This window comes from Biomphalaria glabrata, chromosome 9 (assembly GCF_947242115.1).
Source record: "Biomphalaria glabrata chromosome 9, xgBioGlab47.1, whole genome shotgun sequence".
NCBI classification, from domain to species: Eukaryota; Metazoa; Mollusca; class Gastropoda; family Planorbidae; genus Biomphalaria; species Biomphalaria glabrata.
The window spans coordinates 10,301,032-10,325,572 of record NC_074719.1 but is presented as its reverse complement, the minus strand read 5'-3'; the positions used below and the strand labels follow the sequence as shown (position 1 = coordinate 10,325,572).

Sequence of the window (24,541 nt, the reverse complement as noted above, 5' to 3'; positions counted from 1 at the left end):
ACCGCACCTGGCATAGCCGCAGTTATTTGATTTATATAATTTCGACGTCTCTTTTTTCCACCGCAAGGTTCGACAAGGTAGAGTTGACTTCTTCCTCGTAGGTTAAACAGTTAGCCTTTGTGGCATATGTGCTTTGTGGCAAAACAAATTAAATCGTTACATTGATATTTATCCATTTCCAAGGGACTTTTGGGGCTACATATCTGGCCTCTCAGAGAGTTATTGTGATTAAGAATCTTATATCAACTCACTCCGTCTGTCTGTCTCTGTTTTTTTTTTAAACAAGTCTTTCACTCTTCTAGCTAGTTTGAAATAGTGCAGTAGCATATATGGGTCATGGCTCCGCGACCTGGAAGCAGTTGCCAAGCAGATGGGCAAGACGTGGGGACAGTTGGAGAGACTCGCCCAGAACCGAGATGTCTGGAGGAAGCTGGTTTGTGGCCTATGTCCCAGAAGGGACCACAGGCAGAGATGATATATGTGTATTTAATGAATTGATTCAATATTCATGTTGGCGCTCCTTAAGATCCTGCACGCTATTTCACTTCTCATTCTTGTATCAAGCTGAAACTGCGCACAATCAATAATTGTCCCTAACAGAACATGAATCAATTAAAAAATCAACAAATTAATTTATTAATTAGTGGTATGTAATGGAGTTAATAAATCTTAAAGCATTGAGATCTGTAGATGTAAATGTGCAGTTCTTTCCCTTATAGGACGTAATCAGCATCTTTTTTGAAGTAACGTCCGTATTATATAAGACAAGAAGAAGATAATAAGATATAACCTCGTTGTTGTTGTTGTTTTTTTTTTTATATATATTTTTATATATTTCGCGTTTTCGTTCAAAAATTAGAAATTTAAATGATCTTTTTATTTCCCATGGAAAAGAATCTCATAGGTTTGTCACTTGGCATGACCTAGATCTAGGCCTGTACGCCTTCTGATACATGAACTTGAAGTAGGACAAAGTTAATTGCTTTCGTTTTCTGTTCTCTTGTATTCACCAACTTCATCACCCAATCTATAACATTATTCAGTCTAATCATTCAGTCCATTTAATGTTAGAACCAAAATTCAAGATCCACGTTTGTCTCAGTCAATTTTATCATTCTCAAATCATTTAGTCTAATTCAATTGTATCATTCAGTCTTATTTTTTTTTTTTACCATTACCTTTCCTTTAGTCTGTTGAACCGTTGGGGCATCAAGCAAGACTTGTTGACTGTCTTTCTCCATTCCTCCCTGTCTTTTGCCTTGTTTAGAACCTAACCTCTTACAGTGGCAGGCCCGTCCATTCTTTTATTTTGTCATCCCATCGCTTTCTTTGTCTGCCTCTTCTTTTTCCTGGTACTGTTCCCCGAAGGAAGGTCTTTGTGAGCCCCGAAGATCTTGTAATATGGCCATAGATTTTGAGCTTGCGTTTTTTACTATAGTTAGCAGGTCATCATAAAATCAAATAATTTATTTTCATTCATTCTTTACATATAATCAAATCATTTATTTTCATTCAATCTTATCATATAATCAATTCAGTTACTTTCATTCAATCTTATCAATAGTCTTAAATCAGAAATCTTAAAGTTGTCACTAAGAAATAAACAAAGAGTTCAATTTCATTGATTTAAAACCAACAACAACACATTAGCCCCAACTCAATCTTCATGTTATCTAAATGATCATCTTTTTACAGCTTCAGGATACACACACACACACACACACTAAGTGTAAACATTCATTTAAAAATACAAAAGATCAATTTATTTTATTATGTTGATTAGCAATTTTCAAGTTGATATTAATAGTTTAAAGAAAAATGTAAACGAAACAATTCATTAAAATGACAAAGCCAGCCCCACTTTAGTTCTAAGAAACAATACATTTAAATGACAAAGCCAGCCCCACTGTAGTTCAAAGAAACAATACATTTAAATGACAAAGCCAGCCCCACTGTAGTTCAAAGAAACTATACATTTAAATGACAAAACCAGCCCCACTGTAGTTCAATCCTGATTTCAGACTTCCACTATGGACGAGATCAGACCACCAAATCCTGAATCCTACACAGTTCACAACGGCTCCACTACTTCCTGGACAAGTAGAAGTCTTATAAGTAAATCTACTCACTTTGTCATCAGCTTTGTTTAATATTTTGTCTTTCCATTGTCCAATACTGACCTGTTTCAAACAGCCATGAGGATGGGAGACAATAAACATCAACTTGTGGCTGTCTCTGGAGCTCTGGTAGACGTCTTTAACATTTGTCCACACTTGGATGTAATGATTCCATTTTCTCTCCAGCATTTCTCCCAAAATGTCATCGCATGTCACACACTTTAACAGGCACCTATCGTCCTCAACGTTTGCTCTCGCAACCTTGACCTTATTAACGAAGACCGCGGGGCTGTCGGCTCTATCATAAAACAATCTCAGGGATGTGTGTCGCGCCTCAATGTCATCGAAAACCAAGTGTGTGGCTGTGTCCACATAGAACTCCCACCACGCGTTGCTCGCCGAGTCTGAATGCTCACATTTTCTACACCAGCACTTTGAAGTGGGAATCGTACTGTCGTCTGGACATTTGAAAGCACTTCGTATCATTCCACTTCCTGTCCTCATGTTTGAACTTCTGCTGAGATTGTAAAAAGGATACAGACGGTTACTTTGAGGCCATACTTCTGGTCTGCGATGACTAACCATGTTAACATCTACTCTAACTGTCAGGTCAGCTACAGCTTTGATGAGCGCATACAAATCTTTATTACGATGAATCTCCGGTAGATGCTTAATGGTTAGAGTATCAATAGGTATAAACTGTCTATGACCTGGATTCTTCTGGCAGCCTGCAAACATCTTGTGAAGATCGGCTTCTCCGCCCTCTGAGTCTTGACATTCATGATCATCTGGAAACAAAATGGTCAGTAATATAGACATAATTGTCGAATGCAACAATATTTTTTTTAAAAGTTATTAAAAATTGTAACTTGGTACAACTAATATTTGCTTAATATTCCAATACAATTCCACGAAATCTTGTATCTTTATTCAATTTATTTAATATATTATCGTATTTGAACTTTAGAATGTTACATCTAATTCTAATTGAAACGGCCAGCTTTTTAATGCCCCCCCCCTTTCCATATTTTTGGCAACAAACTTTTTGTTCGTATATTCGGGTACCGGGTATCACATATTCTTTTCACGCCTTCCCACCCAAACTCATTTAGAAAATAGCACCAGTACGGCGTACCGGCATCTTTTTGAGTGTAGGTATAAAATAATTAGAAGTTTTGTATTTTAACGTTTATTATTAATTTATTACTAGTTAAAATTTAGGCAATCCATCACTGAGTACCCGCACCTATTTTTTTTTTTTTTACAAAAAAGCTTATATATCATGAATGCATTAAATATATCATACATTTATCAGATTTCTTGATGTAAATTATGTTGTTTATTATTAAAGTGTTGTTTTTGTTAATTAAAAATAGAAATTAAACACTAAAGAAAGACAATAAGTAAAATGTATAGTTGTCGAACTTTTAGTCTACAATTGATATCTACGCTATTATTAAAATCATTACAAATATGTAAAAATATACTTACAGAGATTTGACCTCATTTATTAGTTCTTTACACTTCTACAGATCTTATGGAAATATAATAAAAAAAAATATTCAGGCAACTTAAAATCTACTAAATCGACAAACTTGAACTATTGCCTTTAAATTGAAGCCTATCCAGTTATACATGTGCACACATCGCAACGTATGGGTTATTATAGAAACTTTTGCATGTATAAGACTGATCTTATCTTATCTTATCTTATAAAAAATATGATTACGTCATATGCGTGTTCATTTAAAGAGTTATTAAGTTGAAAGTTAGAGAATAGGTTTTCATAGTTACCAGATAACAGTAGCAATGATCGATTTCAGATGATAGGAGGGCTCCATGTAGGGTGTAGACCTAAAATTGTCTCCTTGTCAAGTTATAAAAATTACACACACACATTCCCCGTACCACGTGTTTTAAACATTCAAAGAGTCTATTTTTAAATCTCTTGTTGCGTCTGAGTATAGCTAAATATAGGACTTACGTCATTAGAGAATTCCCGTTTTTAAGTCTAGGAATATGTTTGCTTCCCCCCGTTTAAATGATTTAACACAATGGAATCTCTCATGAGTGCCTTCGTTCGACTTAGGCTAGAGATTACAAAGCAGATTATTTTTTAGTATTGCCTTCCTCTTCCGGATTTCGGTCATACAGGAAATTAGTAAAATTATTATGCTCATCCTTACACCAACTCTCTCTGTCTGTCTGTCTGTCTGTCTGGTAAAAAAGTTGTACACGCGATTTCTCCCACTCCTATTCTCAGATCAAGTTGAAACTTTGTACAAAAATTAATTTACATCGACATGACATGAATCGATTAGTCAATTAATTAAGTCAGAACGTCATATAATCTTTAGGAACCTGCATCCATGGAACCTGGGCGCGTATGAAATTCTATTCAAGGCGAGAGACAGAAATGGAGAAAGACGGTAGACAGATCTTGTGTGGCGCCCCAACGACACAACAGACTAAGGGATAGGTGAAAATAAATTACTATCTAAACTGAACAGACTCGAGGTAATTAGTTTCTTCATATTGCTGACAAAGAAAGTAGGCACATAGACTACTACTTTATTAACCACACACTTAACCCTATTCTGTTTCCGTTATCAATTAGTCATATTAAATACATTTAAAGAATTTTATCTAAAGTAACCATTTACATTAAACAAATGGAGTGGCTGACGCTTTTACTTTGAGCAAGAAAATGTAAAAATTGTTTTAATGAAGTGTTATTTTAACATAAAAAAACATAAATGTTACCAAATATTTTAAATAGAAAACTCTTTCTGTATTTTAAAAGGTTGGTAACAATGTCTTATATTTAAGAACATGATATTAATATACTCACATTAAGTAAAACAAAATTTAAATGTATTCCATGAAATGAAAGAATATACTCACACAAACACATTAAAGGATCAGACAGACTCTTTCAAAACCGAAGATAATTACACCCTGTGCGTTTCTATGTGCTAATCTAGGCGTGCATGTTAATTAGAGACGTCAACTCTGCTAAGTCATTGGTTAACCTTGCTTAAGGCAACCCCCCCCCCCTTTTTTTTTGTGAAGTCTTGAGGGAATTCCCGCCAAAACAAAATTGCGTGGACAGACATACAAGGCAAGAAAGTCTATTTAAAAATCAAGATATTTTAGATCTCTACAAATTAAGAAGGGAAGAAAAAAAAACTCCGTTTTTTAATTTCAATGTATTATAATAAACTAGATAAAGTTTTCTTTTATTTGACCACACGAGAAAAATATGTATAACTATTAAGATAGGTGAATTAGAACTGAACCAGTTAGTGTGGTAGGATACTTACTGAAATAAAGTGTTCTTGTATATTTTATCTCTGTGGCGTTACTAGCTGAGACCAATGGTGCAATATAGCGTAAGTAATTATAAACTATATGTACTACAGTTTAACAAACAAAGAAAAAAAAAGGATTTTTTTTACAGAGGGTGCGGGGGGGGGGGATGACACCCTAAGCTGACCGCACCGGGTGACACCCACCCTAGTGACGACACTGTCTGAGACTAGGTGTTTTTGTTTATTTTACATTTTATTTCAGGGTTTCATTTAAACCTAATTCAAAATGTAGGACCATTCAGTTTCTCATAGACCTCAGACTAGAGCAGTCAGTAATATTGCAACAATCTTGTAATCTTTTATTAAGATATTAGCTTGCTAAAAACAAATACATGGTATCATAGCGAATTGAGAAAGCTAAAAGCGTTAAACAAAAACTATTGTAACAAGCAAAATAAAAAAAAATACAAATACAAAACTTAAAAAAAAACAAAAAGCAAAGTTGATGTTAAATGTAGTTGTATCAATTAGTTTGGATCAGTCATGTAATAAATGTGATCTAGACTAACAGTAATAAATCTGTTCGATTAGAAAGATTTTTACCAATTGTTTTTGTTTAGCGCAATGTCAACCTTTAGCTTTCTCAAAAAGCTATCATCTGCTCACTTGTCTGGATTAGTTGGAAAGTGGTGAGCTGGGCTGGGGGGAGGGGGAGAAAGAAGGGAGTAGGCCTATCTGTTTAGATATATATATATATATATATATATATATAAAGAAAAAACTGAGCGACCTGAATTCGAACTCAAATGCTAAGGCCCCCTTTAGCCTTTACGGTAACCACTGTGCCAGGGCCCTTATGAAAATATGTTTTATAGTTATTTCATATTTTTAGTTATTTACAAATTTATTTTCTACAAACAATAAAGGGGACTAATTCAAAATATTCCACCTTATCAGTCAAGTAAAATTTCTTTCCATTGTTCGAGATACCAAAACGAAATCATAAATTACCAATAGTTCATTATGAAAGTGTACGTGTCATTTAATGGATTCTATTGTTGGCATTTAAAAGAAATAAATGTGCTAAATTTTAGCTTTTGGACTTTCGTTTTACTTAATTGGCTGACTTATTTTAGTTGCACTCTCAACCTACTCTTCTACTGTTCTCAAAAGTCGATTAAAAACGCCATAATGTCGTTACTGTGCCAGTGTTGCCAGCATACAAACTTTTTACCAGATAGACAGAGTTGATATAATCTTTAAAAAAAAATATTTCTTATCCCACAGATATAGTATTGTTAGATCTATTACCAGGTTAGTTACATGACTGATCTAAACTAAATGATACAATACACTTAATAAGCTTGGTCTTTTTAAAAGTATCTTTTTTTTTTGTATTTTGCTTGTTTTAAATCTATCATTTATTTGTAGGCCTAATTAAGAGCAAAGTAATCGCTCTTACAAAATGTCATCAGCTGCTAGGAGGAATTGTCTTTAAAAAAATACACTTTTTTTGGTAACTTATTTTAGTTGTGTTTGGTTATATACAGATCTACTGAAACTAATTGAGATAATTATTGCAATGTATTTAAATATGCTATTGGCTGCCTTGTCATGATGTATGCACTCTTGAGTGGAGTCTCGATTGTTCAAACTCTGACCCACGCCATCTCCAGGAGACCTGAGCTTTGGGCCTAGAATGTTAATGTCTTCGAACCTGGATAAACACCCGGAAGCGTGTCAAACACAATTTTTGAGCTTCACAATAAGCAGTCCACATTTTGTATCGACATTTTATTAATATCAAGAGTATATTTATTAAACAAAGAACCATGACACATTTATAAGTAAAAATATGTTTAATATATATAAATTAAAAAAAATATATATATATAGCCTATATATACATAGTATGCATCTGAAGCTTTAAAGCCTAATTTCTAACTTTTAATATTCACAAGGCCATATAGTGGATTGAACTATGACTGTATCCATGAGTATACTTAACCCAACGGCGGTACCATAGTAGTTCCTGGTTTCACTGTAGGGAACAGAAAATGAATCATAAAAAAAAAATCGTATATTAAGTGTAATTGTAGGCCTATCAATTAGTTTGGATCAGTCATGTAATTAAATTTGTAATAGATCTAGACTGACAATGATAAATCTGTGCGATAAGATATGTGTGATATATTACTATTGTTTTAGTTTAGCGCAATTTCATGCTTTTAGCTTTCTCGATGCGCTATGATCCTATCACTTGTTTGGATTAGTTGTGAAAAGGTGCGGGGGTAGGGGAAAAGGAGGTATTAAAATTAATGTTACCGTGCTTAAAATGCTTTTAAAAAATGTGTTCCTTCATGGCTCAAGCCTCCTCAAGGGGAGTGATTTAACTTATACCACCGCATCTATCAAGTACGATTTCTTTCCTTTGTTTGATACCAAACAAAATAATAAATTACCAATAGTTTATCAACGGATTCGCTATTTTAAAATGGATTCATGTTCTGTCAGGTACAAGAAATAATTTAGCAAAATTACATGATCCGAGAACAGGTGTAGGAGAAATAACGTGTACAAACTTTTAACCAGACAGAGTGAATTGATATAAGCTATGTAAAAATATAAAAAGGCTTTGTTAATGATACAAGGTGAATGGAATAGGACACTGGGTGGACACAGATCTCGAAAACGGCTCTAATGATTTTCCTAGAAATTTGAGAGCTGATGTGTATATTTTGGAAATAAAATGCAAGCTAATTTGGCCACACGGTTAAACTCTGGTGTGATCATTTTAATTTTTCAAAATACAATCATCTTACAATTAAATTAGGTCTTGATATCTGGAGATCTATATCTCTATATATACTGAAAACACACATTTTTACTTTCATGTATACAAATCAGGAGGGAACAAAATCAGAACCACGAAAATCCAGATTTCTTGGGTACCAGTATTACAGAAATGTTACAACCTGTGATTCTTATCTTATCTTATCTTATATAATACAGACGTTACTTCAAAAAAGAAGATGATTACGTCCTACGCGTCATGCATTTAGTCATGCATATTAACCAATGACTTAAATTCTGCCAAGTCACTGGTTTTCCTGGCTAGCTCAGGCAACCCATTCCATGCTCTAATAGCACTAGGGAAGAAGGAGTATTTGTACAAATTGGTCCTAGCATATGGGACGAGGAATGTGCCTTTATCTTTGTGTCTTTCAGAGTATTTTATTAAATTTTGTTTTTGTATTTGAAGATTATGGTTCAGTGTTTTATGTATTATTGCTACTTTACTTTTGAGCCTTCTGTCCTGAAGGCTTTCTAAATTTAGTGATTTTAATAAAGGTGTTACTCTAGTCAAATGTGAATATTCGTTTGTTATGAATCGCACTGCTCTATTTTGTGTCTGTTCTAGTTTCTTAATGTTTTCTTGAGTTGAGGGGTCCCAAACAGAGGATGCATATTCTATTATTGGCCTAACCAAGGTTAAATAACATTTTAGTTTTATGTTCTTATTTGATTTATAGAAATTTCTTTTAATAAATCCTAATGCTTTGTTTGATTTTTTTGTAGTTTCATCAATATGTGGATTCCATGACAGTTTTTCATTTATTATAACACCTAGGTATTTTGCGTTTTTAGTCTGTGTTACTGGTTTGCCATGAATAAGATAAGTGGAATTAATTTGTTTTAGTTTTTTTGTTACTCTTAACAACTGACATTTTTCTGGGTGGAAAGACATGCTCCAATTTGATTCCCATTTCTGTAATTCATCTAATTCTCTTTGTAAAATATCTGTGTCTTGTGTTGTTTTTATTGTTCTATATATTATGCAATCGTCTGCAAATAATCTGACTTTTGTTCCTGAAGTAATGCAATTTGGTAAATCATTTATGTAAATTAAAAATAGTAGTGGACCCAAGACTGTTCCTTGAGGTACACCTGAGTTTACTGTTATCGGTGTTGATTTAGAGCCATTTATTATTACAGTTTGTTCTCTCCCTATCAGAAAGTCTTTAATCCACTGATGCAGTGGACCATTAATGCCAAAATATTTTAATTTTTTAAGCAAACTATGGTGGTGAACTTTGTCAAAAGCCTTAGAAAAATCTAGTAAGATAGCATCTATTTGTTCGCTATTATCTAAACCTTTTGAAAAATCATCAATTAGTCCTATTAGTTGTGTTTCACATGATCTATATTTCCTAAAGCCATGTTGGTATGGTGTGAGGACATTATGTTTGTCTAAGTGGTTTATAATGTTGCTACATATTATGTGTTCTAGGATTTTACATGTGATGCTGGTAAGTGATACTGGTCTGTAGTTTCCTGGGTCAGATTTTTCTCCTTTTTTAAATAGGGGGGTGACATTAGCTTCTTTCCAGTCCTTTGGTACTCTGCCCTGGTTAAGTGAAGCCTGAAAGAGTATTTTGAACACTGGGGCTAGCTCATTACTTAGTTCTTTGAGTAATCTAGCTGGAATACCATCAGGTCCAGAAGCTTTATTTGGTTTGGTGTTGGCTAATAGTTTTTGAATTCCATTTTCTTGTACTACTATATCTTCTATGTTGTCTACTTGGTTCAAATTCAGTAATATGTCTTTGTCTCCTGGGGCTGAGAATGCTGATGCAAAGTATTTGTTTAGAATGTTTGCTTTAGTTTCATTTTCATTATGTATTATGTTATGTTCATCTTTTAATGGAGCTACGCCTGTTGTTTCCATTTTCTTAGACTTAATGTATGACCATAGGTTTTTGTTGTTGTCTTTAGATATTACATTGTTTATGTATTCACTCTGCAGCTGTCTGCTTACTTTTTGGGTTAAGTGTTTAATTTTTATATACTTTTTGTAAACTCTTTCTGCATTAGTTTCTTTAAATTTTCTATATAGGTTTTCCTTCTGTTTACAAAGCTTCTTTAGTCTATTATTAAACCAGCATTTATTTATTTTGTTTGATGTGTATTTAGTTGGTATTTGATTTTCTATAATGCTTTTAAGATGGTTTTTAATGAAATTCCAGAGGTCATCGACTGGTTGGTTAATGTCTTTTTCTAATAAGAATGTTTGTTGAAAGTTTAATGCAGCTTGGTGTAGTTGTGTTAGGTTACATTTATTCCAGAGTAAGATTTTTCTTTTGGGTTTTATATTGGCTACTGCTTTTATCTGACTGTGTATTTTTATGATCTCATGGTCTGATAGACCAGGGATAATATCATAATCAACTACTAATCCAGGTCTGTTGGTTAAGAAGAGATCTAATGTGTTGTTTAATCTAGTTGGCTTTTTAATGATTTGATCTAAACTTAGGTTGTGTAAAGTTTCTATGAAAAGCTCATTTATGTCCTTAAGGTTTTGGTGTTTATCTATGGTTAGTGTTTTCCAATTTATATCAGGTAGGTTGAAATCACCCATAATCCAAAAAACTGCATTTTTATTTGTCTCTTTAAGTGTCGTAATCTGATTACATAGTTCCTGCATGTATTCTAAACTAGAATTTGGTGGTCTGTAAATGCTGCCTATTATTAGGGATGTTGAGGTGGTATTAATTTTACAAAATGTTGATTCTATATTTTTTGAGTTAGGTAAGGTAATTTCTTCTGCTATAAGAGTGTTTTTTATTGCTAAAAGAACTCCTCCATGATTATCAGCCCTATCTTTTCTAAAAATTTCATAATTACTATTGAAAATTTCTGCATTATAAATTTCAGGATGTAGCCAAGTTTCTGTGCCTGCAATTATGTCTGGTTTCTCACATTCTAATAAAATTTCTAAGTCTGCTGTTTTGTTCCTAATGCTTTGAAAATTTATTATTAAGGTTTTAAGGTATTTTGGTGTTACTTCTTTAGTAGGTTTGTTTAGTGAGGCTGTTGTATTAATTTTAGTAGATATAGGTTTAACAGGAGTGGATCTGGCTAGTGGTTGGTGAGTTTGGTTTGGGATGGTGTTTAGGATGTTGTATGGGTTAGAAGTGTCTGCATCAAAGGAATCAAACAGTCCTGATGTAAACTGAGGTAACCCACACGGTACACAGTGCCATGATGCATCTTTGTTGCCTAAGGCATAATACACAGGTGTATTCATATGGAGACATGATGCATGGTACCATTCATTGCATGTGTGCAGGCCTTTTTTTTTTTTGTCATGTTAGTTATAAGATTTTTTATGTTGAAGTTTGATAACTAGCCAATCAAGTGATAATTTAGCGGTTTGACTTAAAGAATGTGGAAATTATTAATAAGAAATTACTCAGTTTAGACTACTGTCAATGTATGTTTCTAAGCTTGGATATATATCACCAAACTAGATTCTTCTATTATTCTATACCATATGTCTAGCTAGTATTCTAGTCTACACTACTATCTTTTAATAACGTTATCAATTCTGGATTTGTATCAGCCAACTAGAATCTATAGTGTTCTATACCATATCTCTAACTAGAAGACTCCTGTCTATTAATATTTACCAAACTAGAAATGTATATCTCCGGAACAGATTTATAGGGCCTACATGCAGGTAGCCAGGATTTTTTGGGGGAACGGGGTAAAAAACAACACTTTTTTTTATATTTATTATTTATTAGTCATTAAGAGAAATGCGATCGCCCTTGCGTGATGTGTGCATTGTAAAGGAGGAATTGTCTTAAAATAATTTTTCTTAAAGTTACTTGTTCAATATTATGGCTATGAAATGAAATGATTACGTTAACATTCTGATTGTCAGTGTCTCTTACTAATCAATTAGTCGGTAGTTTAATAATCACTTTCTATATCAACTAAGTGAATAGTGCAATTTATGTTCGTAGATTGTTATTCTTTATTTAATATTTTATTATTAACTTAACAGTGCTTACGGATGCATCCAGGTGTGCTCACTGTGTCATAGAAACCGGTTGCAACATCACATGGAAAGACATAGTCTGTTACATTATGAAATTTCGTGTTAAAGATATAACCAGAGTTACAAGTTATTGTGCAGAAACTGCAAAGAAAAAGGATAAATGTTAAAGATATATTAAAAAGTATTTTTTTCTCTGTCTCATATATGTATATAAATCAGCAAGTTTCAGGTAGGGAAGGGGCCCGTTAGCCTTGTCTGGCTACCCATCTAAGACTAGGAAAATTCTGAATGCAAATCTCGGCGGCATTGAGTCTATACCTAGACATGAGAAAGGCTTCGGGAGAAAACGTTGAGAAACAAACAGGTGATGGCGACACACAGACATTATGCAGCTCACGGTGCTAGAAGTGGGAAGAACCTGTAAAGTAAAGTTCCCCTTTCAGACCTTGTGGTCTATAGGGCAGATGATGTAAAGGTCATCTGTTTCTGTGGACTACGGTTAACAAGGGTGTCATGTGGCCAGCACAACGACCAATCACCTTTACTTTTCCCCAACTAATGTCAGGTACCCATTAGAGCTGGGTGGACTCAGAGGCGCCCGAAGATCCAAAAAATAAAAAATCCCAGTCTTCACCAGGATTCGAACCCCGGTCCCCGGCTTCCAAACCGGGGACCGCGGTTCGGGAGGCGCGGTGGCTGAGTGGTAAATCGCTTGGGAAGATCCTGGGACGCTACTTATTCCAAACTGTATAGGATATTAACCGTTCCATTAGAAAAATCGGCTTAGTTCGGGGGGGGGGGGGATGTTGTGTGGGCGACATCGTTCAGACCATATCAAATGCCTAGGCTTTTACTAGTTAGGCTCTACATTCAAATACCCAACCAAAAGACAATAGGACTCTACAGTAACTAAAAAGTGCTCTACGAGATGAGCCTCATATTCGCCCTGCGATTTAAAAAGTCCAAGAACACACACACACACACACACATAATATTTTATATTATTTATTCTTATATATATATATATATATAATCGTATATTTAATATTTTGCTAACATAGTAATCCTTTGTTGGTACAGATCGTGTACCTAATATGTATAGGCCTAGGTGTAAGTAAACAAACAGAAAATCTCTGTTGCACCATAGTTGTAAATTCTTCAATCTAAAAAATTAAAACATATCTTTATTATTAATTATTAATATTATGATTGTTAATGCCTGAAACTTCCCTAACTTTAGCATACAAGAAAAACTGCGTGATAAAAATGTTCATTCACGCTTAATGTGCCTTGTGCCAACACATTTGACCGAGCGAGCGATAGTTATGAGCTAAAGATCCGAGCACTAACCCGCAAATCCGTCGTAAATTTGTGTGTTTTTAAAAAAGTAATATTATGTGTTTTTTCTCTCTTCTACATACCTACAGTATTTGCATGCACATTATTTATTATATTACCATGTACTGCTAAGAACCTATCGTCACAGGTGATTGTAAGGCTGCGCGTGATGCTAAGGAGTGATCTGGCGGGGGCTGTCCCTGCCAATGATTCCCAGCCTCGTATTGTATCAGCTTGAAAGCGGTCGATAGGGGATAAGATTATGCCAATAATTAGAACCCAAGTTGGGGTGCCTAATGCAGCCAAGCTCATAGCACGTGCGGGGTTGGAAGAGAGCCCCTTCGGCCCTGTCCCATTCCACATTTCACATTCCTTATGGAAACGTTCTGTGACGGTCTCCCAGACGGCTACTGTACTACAAAAAAGGTAAATGGGTGTGGGGGGGGGGGGGTTAAACAATGTTCCTGCACCGTTACTTTTGGTTTTCGGCTATTGGGATACGAGCCATCGGAAACAGAAATGTAACGATTGTAAATCTGCTTTGATCCCTCACAGACATGCTACTGTTTTCTAGAGTCTTCAGTTTAACTCTTACGACAATTTTCTGGAGGATGTTAGTTGCTTTAGACACACTTATTGTACCATAACCGACCAATGGCAGACAACGCTGGGTGTGCTGAAATGTGTAGATCTCTGTTAGGACTGCATGGCCACGTAAAATACTGCATTCCTCTATAATCTTACGACAAGCCTTATTATTATTATTATTATCAGTCTTAACTGTGCAGCTACTGATCTTTTGGCTCTCGTCTCAAATATGGTTGGGTTGGTCGGCCGATTAGTCGTTAAGCCCGTATTACTTCGAGTCATCGTGTTTTAGCGATGACTACCTGAACACAGTGGCACACTGGTTTGTATTATGTGCATAGTAGTATTGCTCTAAGTAGGCCGTTTAAGTTTTTTTTTAAAGTGTTGAAAATAATTACAAACTAAACAAGCAATGCAAGTTTCCACTAACATTTGAATCTGTAGGGCATCAGAATATTCACAATGAACTGCTCCGTTTCTTGGTGCTGGAGGGGTGGGGCACACTGGAATGACAAAAAATTCTACTTATTACTAGTTAGGAACTAGAAAATACTTGTCCAAACACTATTTGTTGTTCTTAAGGGTTAATGGTTGTCTAACAGCATACCGGTATGTAAAAAAACAAAAAAAATATTTTGTCACTAAATCAATTTTTTATCATTTGCAAAGGAAATTACAATACACTTTCTTTTTTGGAAAAATAATTGCTTGCTCGTTGGCCACACGGGAAAAACTCTAGTTTGACCGTTACAATTTTTCAAAGTAAAAAATAATTAAATGTGAATTTGGCTAGAGACTAAATCTAGGTCTAGATCCAACATCTGTTTTGAAAGGGCTATTGCGTTTTTGAACTGATTATCGCGTTTGGGAATTTCCGAGTGTAAGGCTTTATTTGATTCAAGAGTTTAATAAATTAATGTTAAGGAAAATTTTGCGCATCGTCTTCTAGTTCTAGATTCAAAGACCTAGCATTGGAATTATTCAATATTTTTAGATAAATCTAATATAGATAAAATCTAGATATGAAGTATTACTAGATCTTAAGAGTCTTAAGTCAGAACTATAGAGTTAGATCTAGGTGTTCATAAAATGAACATACCAATAAATAAACGAACAAGAATGCCACACCCGCTGGCCGAAACAGAAACGTCGTACGTTCATGTAGCTGATGGTGTCATGGGTTCGATACATGGGTTCACATATTCTTTTTAAATTATTTAATTACATTTTTAGTTTAAAAATGGAGATATTGTCTTTGTAAAAACTATATATTTATGAATGTCTCTCTCACTACGTTTTGTTGATTGTTAAATAATTGAAAATGTTATCCATAAGGATCAATAAAGCAGTCTATATCTAAGTTTTAGCAAAAGTGAACTCTTTTTTTTTTCAATGTTTCTTTTTCTTTCTCTTTAATTCAAATGCTTTTTTTTTTAAAATCTCCAGACAAGTATATAATAAATATAAATAAGCAAAAGAAATATATTATTTAAGTTACTTACTATCGGTTTCAACATTTCGTTTTGAGTTAATCACCTCATCAGACCTTTAGAATAAATGACAAATTCGTAATGATAAAAGAGATGTAACATTTTAAAAGTGGTAAACCAGCGGCGTACTTATTTTTTTTTTTCTTTTCTTGAAATGTTAAGAATATTAAATCGCTGTTGTTAAATCGCTGCTGTTAAATCGCAGCTGCAAAATGGAATTAAAAAATCACTTGAAAAAAAATTAACGACCTTCTAATGGGAAAGTATGTTATTATTCTTGGTTGTCTATTTGTCCGTCTGTTAGATTTAGATCGCAAAAGCTTAGGTACTAATGGCTATCAAGAAGCGCTATATCAGGTTTTTCAAAGCGCATCCTTTTGTTAAATTGAAATAAATGTATTCATGAACATGTAAACTATTTTTAAAACAGCAACAACAAACTAGAAGTTGATTGTAAATTTAATGATCAAAATGATAAAACTATAATAAATGATGTAGCCGTATCTAATCTTTTTAGTTACTTTTTTGGATTGGAGAAAGACGGTCGAGGAGTTTTGCATGGTGCCCAACTGTCCAATTGACTTAGGGATAGGTAAAGGTAAAGTTCCTGACACGCTGAGAAGTGAACAAGATTTTCTCTTCATATTTAGTTTATCTACAGTCGTAATTTTGCTTCAAAGCACTTCACATGATTACACGCAGTTGTGACACTTTTGTCTTTACTTTGAAGTTTCAAATTCAAGTCTTGCAGGTTACCAGTGATATCAACTGCAAATGCCAAAATCGCGAACCCATTCGTCAGTTTGGAAATGTTCAACAGGTTCATCTTTCATGTTCAGAAACAATACAATTTCCTCACGCAGTTAAAAAAATCTCTTCAATACTTTATGACAGGAGTGCCAGCGGACTTTTGTGTAGTAGGGAACACAATCTAATTCGTTTCCAATGTCATCTAGAAACATTGAAAATTGGTGATGATTTAAGCCACGGGCACGAATAAAATTGAGAGCGACTGAAACCGGTCTTATGACATGTTGGAACTGTAATTGCTGTGGCAGAATATTTCTTGGTGAACGATGCACTGAAAATTTGCAAATTTGAAATTAGCATCAGTCTCTCTTAGTTTTGCAAGTAGCTTTGCATCAAAACCATTTAATTTAATGGTTGGTGCGCCATCCGTTGTTAGACTAGCTAGCTTTACCAAAGATAAATTGCACTGCAATATCGACTCCTGTTATTTCTCAAAAACATCCTCGCTTGTTGTGATGTTATGCATAGAACAGAGCTCAAGTAGCTCCTCATGCATCTCAAAATTCCTGTCACAAGCCCCTATGAATAGAGCCAAAACTGTGTTACACCCGTTACATCAGTTGACTCATCGAGAGCCAATGAAAAGAATTCAAAATCAACTATTTTGTTCTTTAATTGTTCACGCAATCTGACTGATATGTCATTTATTCTATCTGCCACAGTGTTCCTAGTTAACGCTATTTCTTTGAATGCTTTCACCTTTTCTAGACAAATTACTTCGGATTTAACGACACACTCCTTTATAAAATCACATTCACTAAATGATTTTGTTATTGCTTGCAATTAAGTTTGACAAAAATGTAGCTTGCTTTCACTGTAGACTTACTCTCGTTGTTCAGTTTAACAAATACTAGCTTTCAATTCAAGTAGCTTGTCATCTCTTATTTTCTAGCGTAATAGTTTAACATTATTTTGATAATTTTTAGGTGGCCAAGCGGGCAGAATCCAAAGTGGTCGCGGGCCTCATGCTGCCCCCGAACGCCGTGTTTGACATGCCTGGTTTAATTGTAAGACACATTTCCATAAGGATAATACAGATTATTATTATTAATTTATCCGTTAAGTTTTGAATGACGACTCCTTACCAGGCATTAATTAGAACAGAGGTCAGCAGTAATCCAAAACAAAATGTTTTCCAAATCTCTTCTATTGTCATTATTAACGACTTTGTTCAAACAATGGAATTCCAATGGAAAAGAAGATTAAAAATTGTCTTTACTTCCAAAGAATTATGAACAGTAAGATAACCAAAGTAGAAAAAAAAAGTGTAACTAAACTCTAGCTTTTTATATACAATTACTGTCAACTACACAGAGTTTGTAAATCTTATCTTTTTTATTTTTGCATAAAAATGTTAAAGAGTAAGCAACAGTGCCATAAAAACCCTCTGAAACTAAGAGATGAGATAAGCAAAAGATTTATAAAGGTCAATGAAATATATATGTATGTATATATGTGCATGTTTCTTAGTATATTAGATTTTGGACATGTCATCAAAAATATAAGATAAGAAAGTAGCAGCGAAAAGGAACTTATATATTCTAATGCTTTTCTAAAAGTAAAAAAAAAAGTAAGTATAAATACTGGAACATGAAAACCAAGGAGTGAACTTCAAACAAGCTACTATTGGTTTTGTGTTGTGTGCCTGTCATGTTTAAATCTCGAAAACAAGCGAATTTTAAAAAGGATATTTCACTATCTTATCTTATCTTATATAATACAGACGTTACTTCAAAAAAGATGATTACGTCCTACACGTCATGCATTCAGTCATGCATATTAACCAATGACTTAAATTCTGCCAAGTCACTGGTTTTCCTGGCTAGCTCAGGCAACCCACTCCATGCTCTAATAGCACTAGGGAAGAAGGAGTATTTGTACAAATTTGTCTTAGCATATGGGACGAGGAATGTGCCTTTATCTTTGTATACAATATTTTAAACAAAACTCGATAAGGAATTTGTCTTTCAAATAGATGATATTACAAACAAGCAAAATATAAAAATACTTTTAAAAAAAATAAATTTGGAAGCATATTTAAGAACAAGAACTCCGCACTAACAGCTCTCTCTCAATAATGTAGAAGTTATTTCCCTAATTCTATGCATGTACAATGCATACCATTTCATCTTCATCGTTAAGGTAAAGTGTAGTTTAGTAAGCTTGTCCGTACTTAGTTACTAGATTTGCAAATTTACACACTCTGTAGATTTGCACACGCTTTCTTATCAACCTAGTAATATCCAAGCAACATGAGAAAAGGACTTTCAGGTCAAAGTCCAAGAAAATACTAATAAATATTTCTTAGAAATAGTACAAAAGAAAAGGTATAATTTAATAAATATCTTAATGTTATGTCAAGTGAAGGATGAAATGTTGCGCGTCAGTGAAAATCACATGAAGGACACTCAAATATTGTATATTTGTTTTTGTTTTATACACTTTGCAAATCTACTGAAACTCTCTGAGAAGTCCAATGGTTAGGATGTGATACAGAGCTGCTGTAAATTAAAATATTTGTCTAGAACATCTTATTAACATTAAGTAGACAAATAGCTGTGAAATCCCCCTTAAATTACAGGTCATCCTACGGTCAATAATGAATCCTACACAGGCTAACAAAATTGGTCACGAGAAGAATAAGGACTTTTGGTACCAATTGCAAAACATCGCATTATTTCTGAGGCAGTTACTACTGAGGACAATGTTATTGCTTAAGATATCCAAATTTACTAATTCACTTTCAAATACTGGGATTAATGCAAGACATATTTAGTTCAGATATTAACCCAACCATCTTTATACAACGAAAGTCCTCATACAGCTAGGTTTATCAGACACGTACATGCCGAGAGGGGGAAGAAACTTTAGAAAAAAGGGCTTAAAATAAACAACATTGAAGACAAATAAATAAATAAATAAAAAAACTACTCTTACAATTTCTGTCAAACCGCTGTACTATGTATAATAGAACAAAAAAAGTTTCCCTTTCAGACTTTGCGATCTTTGATGCAGATGATGTAACAGTTAAGGTCACCTGTTTCATTGACCAACGGTTAACGAGCAGGGTGACATGTGGCCAGCACAACGACCTACCACCTTCACTTGCTCCAACTTAAGTCAGGTACTCATAGAGTTTGGTGGACTCAGGGGAGCCCTAAGAATCCCGAAAATCAAAATCCCAGTCTTCACCGAGATTCGAGCCCAGGACCCCAGGTTTGTAAGCCAATGGCTTAACGACTCAGCCACCGCGCCTCCATTTCTAATACAAAGTGATATGTCACAGTTGTTCCTTCGTCCAGTCGTACATTAACGAGTTTAATGCACATTTGTTTCGCATTTTTAGAACTTGAAACCCTTCAGTGAGTCGATGAACAATAATTTCTTTTTTTTTTGTCCAATGTGCACCGCAAGCGCACTTTTGAAAGTTTGCATTAAAAAAAATAAAACACCTGTTTCGTGAAGGAGTTTGTCACACAATTTATAATTTACCTCCATGTATGAGACTTTGTCTTTTTAAACGAGAAAATGTCTGAATAATTTTTCATTAAAGTAAACAACAGAATAAAAGCCAGACTTTTTACATTTAAGACCAATGCCAGCCGGACGTTGTACACATTTCCCCGATAAAGGAGAAGTGTCCTCCTTTTTACGAATGTCTGGTAACCCTAGATTCAGCATACACTTTTGCAGTCAGCAGATAAGCCTCTTTTATATAGGCAGAATTACGTTAGTTTTCCTTTAACAAATATTGTTCTTGGCAGTGTAAGACTTCTAGCTCAAGTTTTGTAAAATAATGCCACAGGAATAAACACAAATTTAGAAACGGATATTTTCTAGGCCTATAGGTCAACATTAAAATACAATATCAATAAATATTTAGCGCAAGTTTTATCCATTCAAAGAACATTTCATTTAATGAAGAAACACACAGAACATATAAGTTGTAATGCATTCATTTGAAAATGTTTATTGTCTGACCTATTTAACATTGTATAAAGTACACAATTTTCAATTGAGAGGAGATCTGATGATTCAATCACACCTTGTTTAAAGTTTCCTGTATATGTAGTGTATGCTTCAACCCAATGGTGGTACTAAGGTTGATCTTGGCATCGCTGTAGTAAATACAGAATGTTCAAGTTAAAAAAAAAAAGCTTTACACAACAATATTTCAGTATCAGAAACCTTTCGTCTATTGATATGTATATTCAAATCTACCGTCTATCTAGCTGTTTAACATGTATTTACTAACCATATATTACCCGCGATCCGCGGGTCTTAATTTGCGTATCGCTGATACTTTCATAGAGTTGGGCAACTTTTTAAAGATTATTTTAGAGCTACTTTACATGTGACTTTCCCAGTTGGTATTCAAGGAACATTTATGCCAGGTTTTATCAAGATTGGTCAAAAGGTTTTGATTTCTATTCGGGACATACATACGCCTTAATTTCTGCTTTATGTTATAGATATTAAGTACGGCTACCTAGCTGTTTAACTTATCTTTTTATATTACGTACGGGTACAATCACTACCGGCTATCTAGCTGTTTAACTTATCTTTTTATATTACGTACGGGTACAATCACTACCGGCTATCTAGCTGTTTAACTTATCTTTTTATATTACGTACGGGTACAACCAGGCGTTTTCACTTCATCAAAAAAACCAGTAGCGACATCACAAGGGAATAAAATGTCTTGACCAGGAAATCTTATGTCGAATTCATATCCAGGATTACATTTCAATACGCAGAAACTATAGAAAAGAAAAAAAAAGGGTATATTAAGTGTAATTATATCAATTATTTTGAATCAGTCATGTAAGTATATGTATTATCGACCTAGACGTAATAACTCTGTGCGATTAGAAATAGTTTTACCATTTGTTTTTCCTTAGCTTTTAGTTTCTCAATGCGCTATGATCCTATCACTTGTCTGCGGGAGGGAAGAAAGCCGTATCTTGGTGAATGTTAACACGATCGTTTTTTAAATGCAAAAAAGTTTCACTGAGGGCTCAAGGTCCTCAATGGGACAAATTTAACTTATACCACCACATCTGCCAAGTACGATTTTTTTCCCATTGATCAAGGTACTTTAAAAAAATAATTACCAAAACTAATTAACTAATTGGTTAAATTGTTATTGATTATTATGTTGTCAGGTAAAAGAAACAATTGTGCCAAAATTCAGCTTGATCCGCTATTAAATATGGACCAGAAGAATAGAATAAAAAGAAATCTAGAAAATATAGATACGTATATTATATTATTATTATTATAGCTTTTATATAGCGCTACTTTCATGCTTATACCATGCTCAGAGCGCTTTTGGTCCAATCTCATTTGTGGACCAGTGTGGGGGGGGGGGGGGGAGGGGTATCTAGGAGTTGGTTTTCCGTGCTGCCTTTAGGCGCTCAGTAAACACAACTCTGCCCGAGTCGGGTGTCGACCCTTCTAGGTAGCCAAGCCAAGCCAAGTTCAAGCGTACTTGGCCTCTCGACCACGCTTCCCACTGGACTTGAACTATGAATGGAATAAACAGAGATATAGAAAATTTAAATATTATGGTAGATGTAAACAAACTGTGCTGAACTAATGCACATAACTTCTTACAAGCAAATACATATCTAACTGAAGAGCAGCAAAGAATGGACATTTCTCCCACTAATACTCCACATGCAATTGAGCAGATTGATATTCTCTTTGTTAACACACCTTTTCATTCACAAACATACAACACCATTATTGATATACGAATATATATCTCAAACTTTATGGTCCGACACTTTTTTATTTACTAAATAGATTCTTGTATTTGTGACATTATTGAAGTATTATATGGCCAAATAAAAATAGATAAAAAACAACAACAGCTAACATTTCAATTTGTAAGGCATCAGAATATTGGCAGTTGACATATCCGTTAGGTGGCGCTGTTGGTGTAGGGCACACTGGAAATAGGTTAAAAGGTTAGGCATTAATAATAATAATAATAATAATAATAATCTATATTATCCTTAAGGAAATTTGTCTTACAATTTGTGCATTACACCAAACAAAAAACATTATAACTATAAGTAACCAAAGTTGTACATTCACACCAGACTCACTCATAATTTACATGTGACAAAATTTATATCAGATTGTTCTTATTTAATGATTTGATTGCCAGGGGAACAAAAGAGTGTTTGTGTCTGTTTGTCTTTGCTATCGGTGTCTTGTATCTCTTTTGTGATGGTAAAATCACAAAATCCTGACACAAAGGGTGATTCTTTATTTCGAGGATCTTGTTAGCTTTTTTTATAGATGTTTGTCTCAAACAACTGCCCAAAAGGGGTTTGTTTTTTGCCAATGATTTTGCCAGCAGCATTTAGGATTCTATGAAGTTTATTTTTATATACGTATTTAAATAAACTCTGGCATAATGACTATACATTTTTTTTCATAATACAAAAAATAATTAAAAAAGTATTTCCGCTAGAAATTTTTTTTAGCACTATAAGAAACACAAATTGTATAAAGGTGTTCAATCTACAGAACTTAGCCTGCATTGTTTCTTGATATTGCTCTAATTGAACTGGCTGTACAGGTTCCGTGTGTAACCTACCAGCTCCTGTCCTCTAAGTCAGCGAACTTCTAGAATGTACTTGTGTAAACAAAGCAGTGAGTACATCGCTCGAAATATGGTCACGTGTTCATAGTAAATAATAAAGTACGAAAATAATTAATACATTTCACGTGGATACGCAGTCCCAGCTGCAATCTACATATTTGGCTAAATCCTGTAAATGTTGCTACATCCTGTAAATGTTGCTAAATCCTGTAAATGTTGCTACATTCTGTAAATGTTGCTAAATCCTGTAAATGTTGCTACATCCTGTAAATGTTGCTACATCCTGTAAATGTTGCTACATCCTGTAAATGTTGCTACATCCTGTAAATGTTGCTACATCCTGTAAATGTTGCGACATCCTGTAAATGTTGCGACATCCTGTAAATGTTCTCCGTTGGTGGTCGATCTAGACTCTCTTTTCGCCGTCTTCATCTGTTCCCGGTAGTGGATTTCCTTTTGCTTTCAAACACGTATTCCGTAACCTTTGTAGGAAATCTCCTGATGTCGAGCTTGGAAACCGCCTGCTGCCAGGTGCTCATTTCTACTCAGTTGGTAAAAGCAAATTTGCGCTTAAGCGTTTTCGGGGGTCGCCTCCGTTACGCCGACCACATTTCAGCTCACTAAAAAGATTGCTTCTGGCATACGGTCGTCCCCCTTACGGGATAAGGGCCCTGCCAGGCGTAGATATCGAACTCTACACTACCCATACCGGCATTCGCAAATACATCGCTATTTGTACTGCAGTCTTTCCATCGGGTACATTGTCCTTTGTTCACGATGGGACGCAGACATCTTTAGTGGAAGCGTTCAACAAGACCTAGCCACTTTCTGTCTTGTACCCATGTCTCAGATCCATTTAGAAATTTATGTGAAACGGAAATTTAAGTTGTCACGTTCTTTAAGTCATTAAGTTTGTAATAGATCTAGACCAACAATAAGAAATTTGTGCGATTAGAAATATATTTACCAAATGTTTTTGTTTACCGCTATTTCATGCTTTTAGCTTTCTAGATCCACTATACTCTTAACACTTATCTGGACCAGTTGGGAAAATAGGGGTGGGTGGGAAAAAAGGGGTGGGTGGGAAAAAAGGGGTATCTGGTTGAATTTTACCGTAATCGTTTCTAATACCATTTACAAAAAGAAACGGGTAAACACCTGAATTCGAACTCATGACTCAAGCCTCCTCAAGCCGACAGTTTAACCACTCTGCCAGTGAGGTTTGTAATAAAATAGAACATTTTATATCTATGTATTGTTTATTTCAAACGTATTTTAAAGTGGTGACCTATAAAGAGGAGTAAGTGTATACCACCACTTCATTCAAGTACAATTTCTTTCACTTGTTCAAGATGGCAAACAAAATAATTAATTACCAATAGTTAATTAACTTATCGGTTATTTTGTTTTATTGATTCATCTGTTGT

The 24,541-nt window shown here is 34.4% G+C and overlaps 1 protein-coding gene across 9 annotated transcripts; it reads right to left on the bottom strand.

Annotated features, from left to right (window-relative positions):
* Positions 1–1,452: 1,452 nt before the first annotated feature.
* On the bottom strand, positions 1,453–17,798 carry LOC106071301 (uncharacterized). 9 transcript variants are annotated; one of them, XM_056042417.1, is made up of 6 exons: positions 17,584–17,798; positions 15,701–15,744; positions 14,629–14,701; positions 12,286–12,413; positions 3,609–3,651; positions 1,453–2,905 (listed from the first exon to the last, which is right to left on the bottom strand). In XM_056042417.1, exons 1-5 carry the CDS (start codon positions 17,652–17,654, stop codon positions 3,644–3,646), a joined length of 324 nt encoding a protein of 107 aa, XP_055898392.1. In that variant the 5' UTR covers positions 17,655–17,798; the 3' UTR covers positions 1,453–2,905; positions 3,609–3,643. The 9 variants fall into 9 exon arrangements, with proteins under 9 accessions (XP_055898392.1, XP_055898385.1, XP_055898387.1 ...); XM_056042410.1 differs by having other exon boundaries at positions 17,584–17,788; XM_056042412.1 differs by lacking the exon at positions 14,629–14,701 and having other exon boundaries at positions 17,584–17,788.
* Between the last annotated feature and the right edge of the window lie 6,743 nt (positions 17,799–24,541).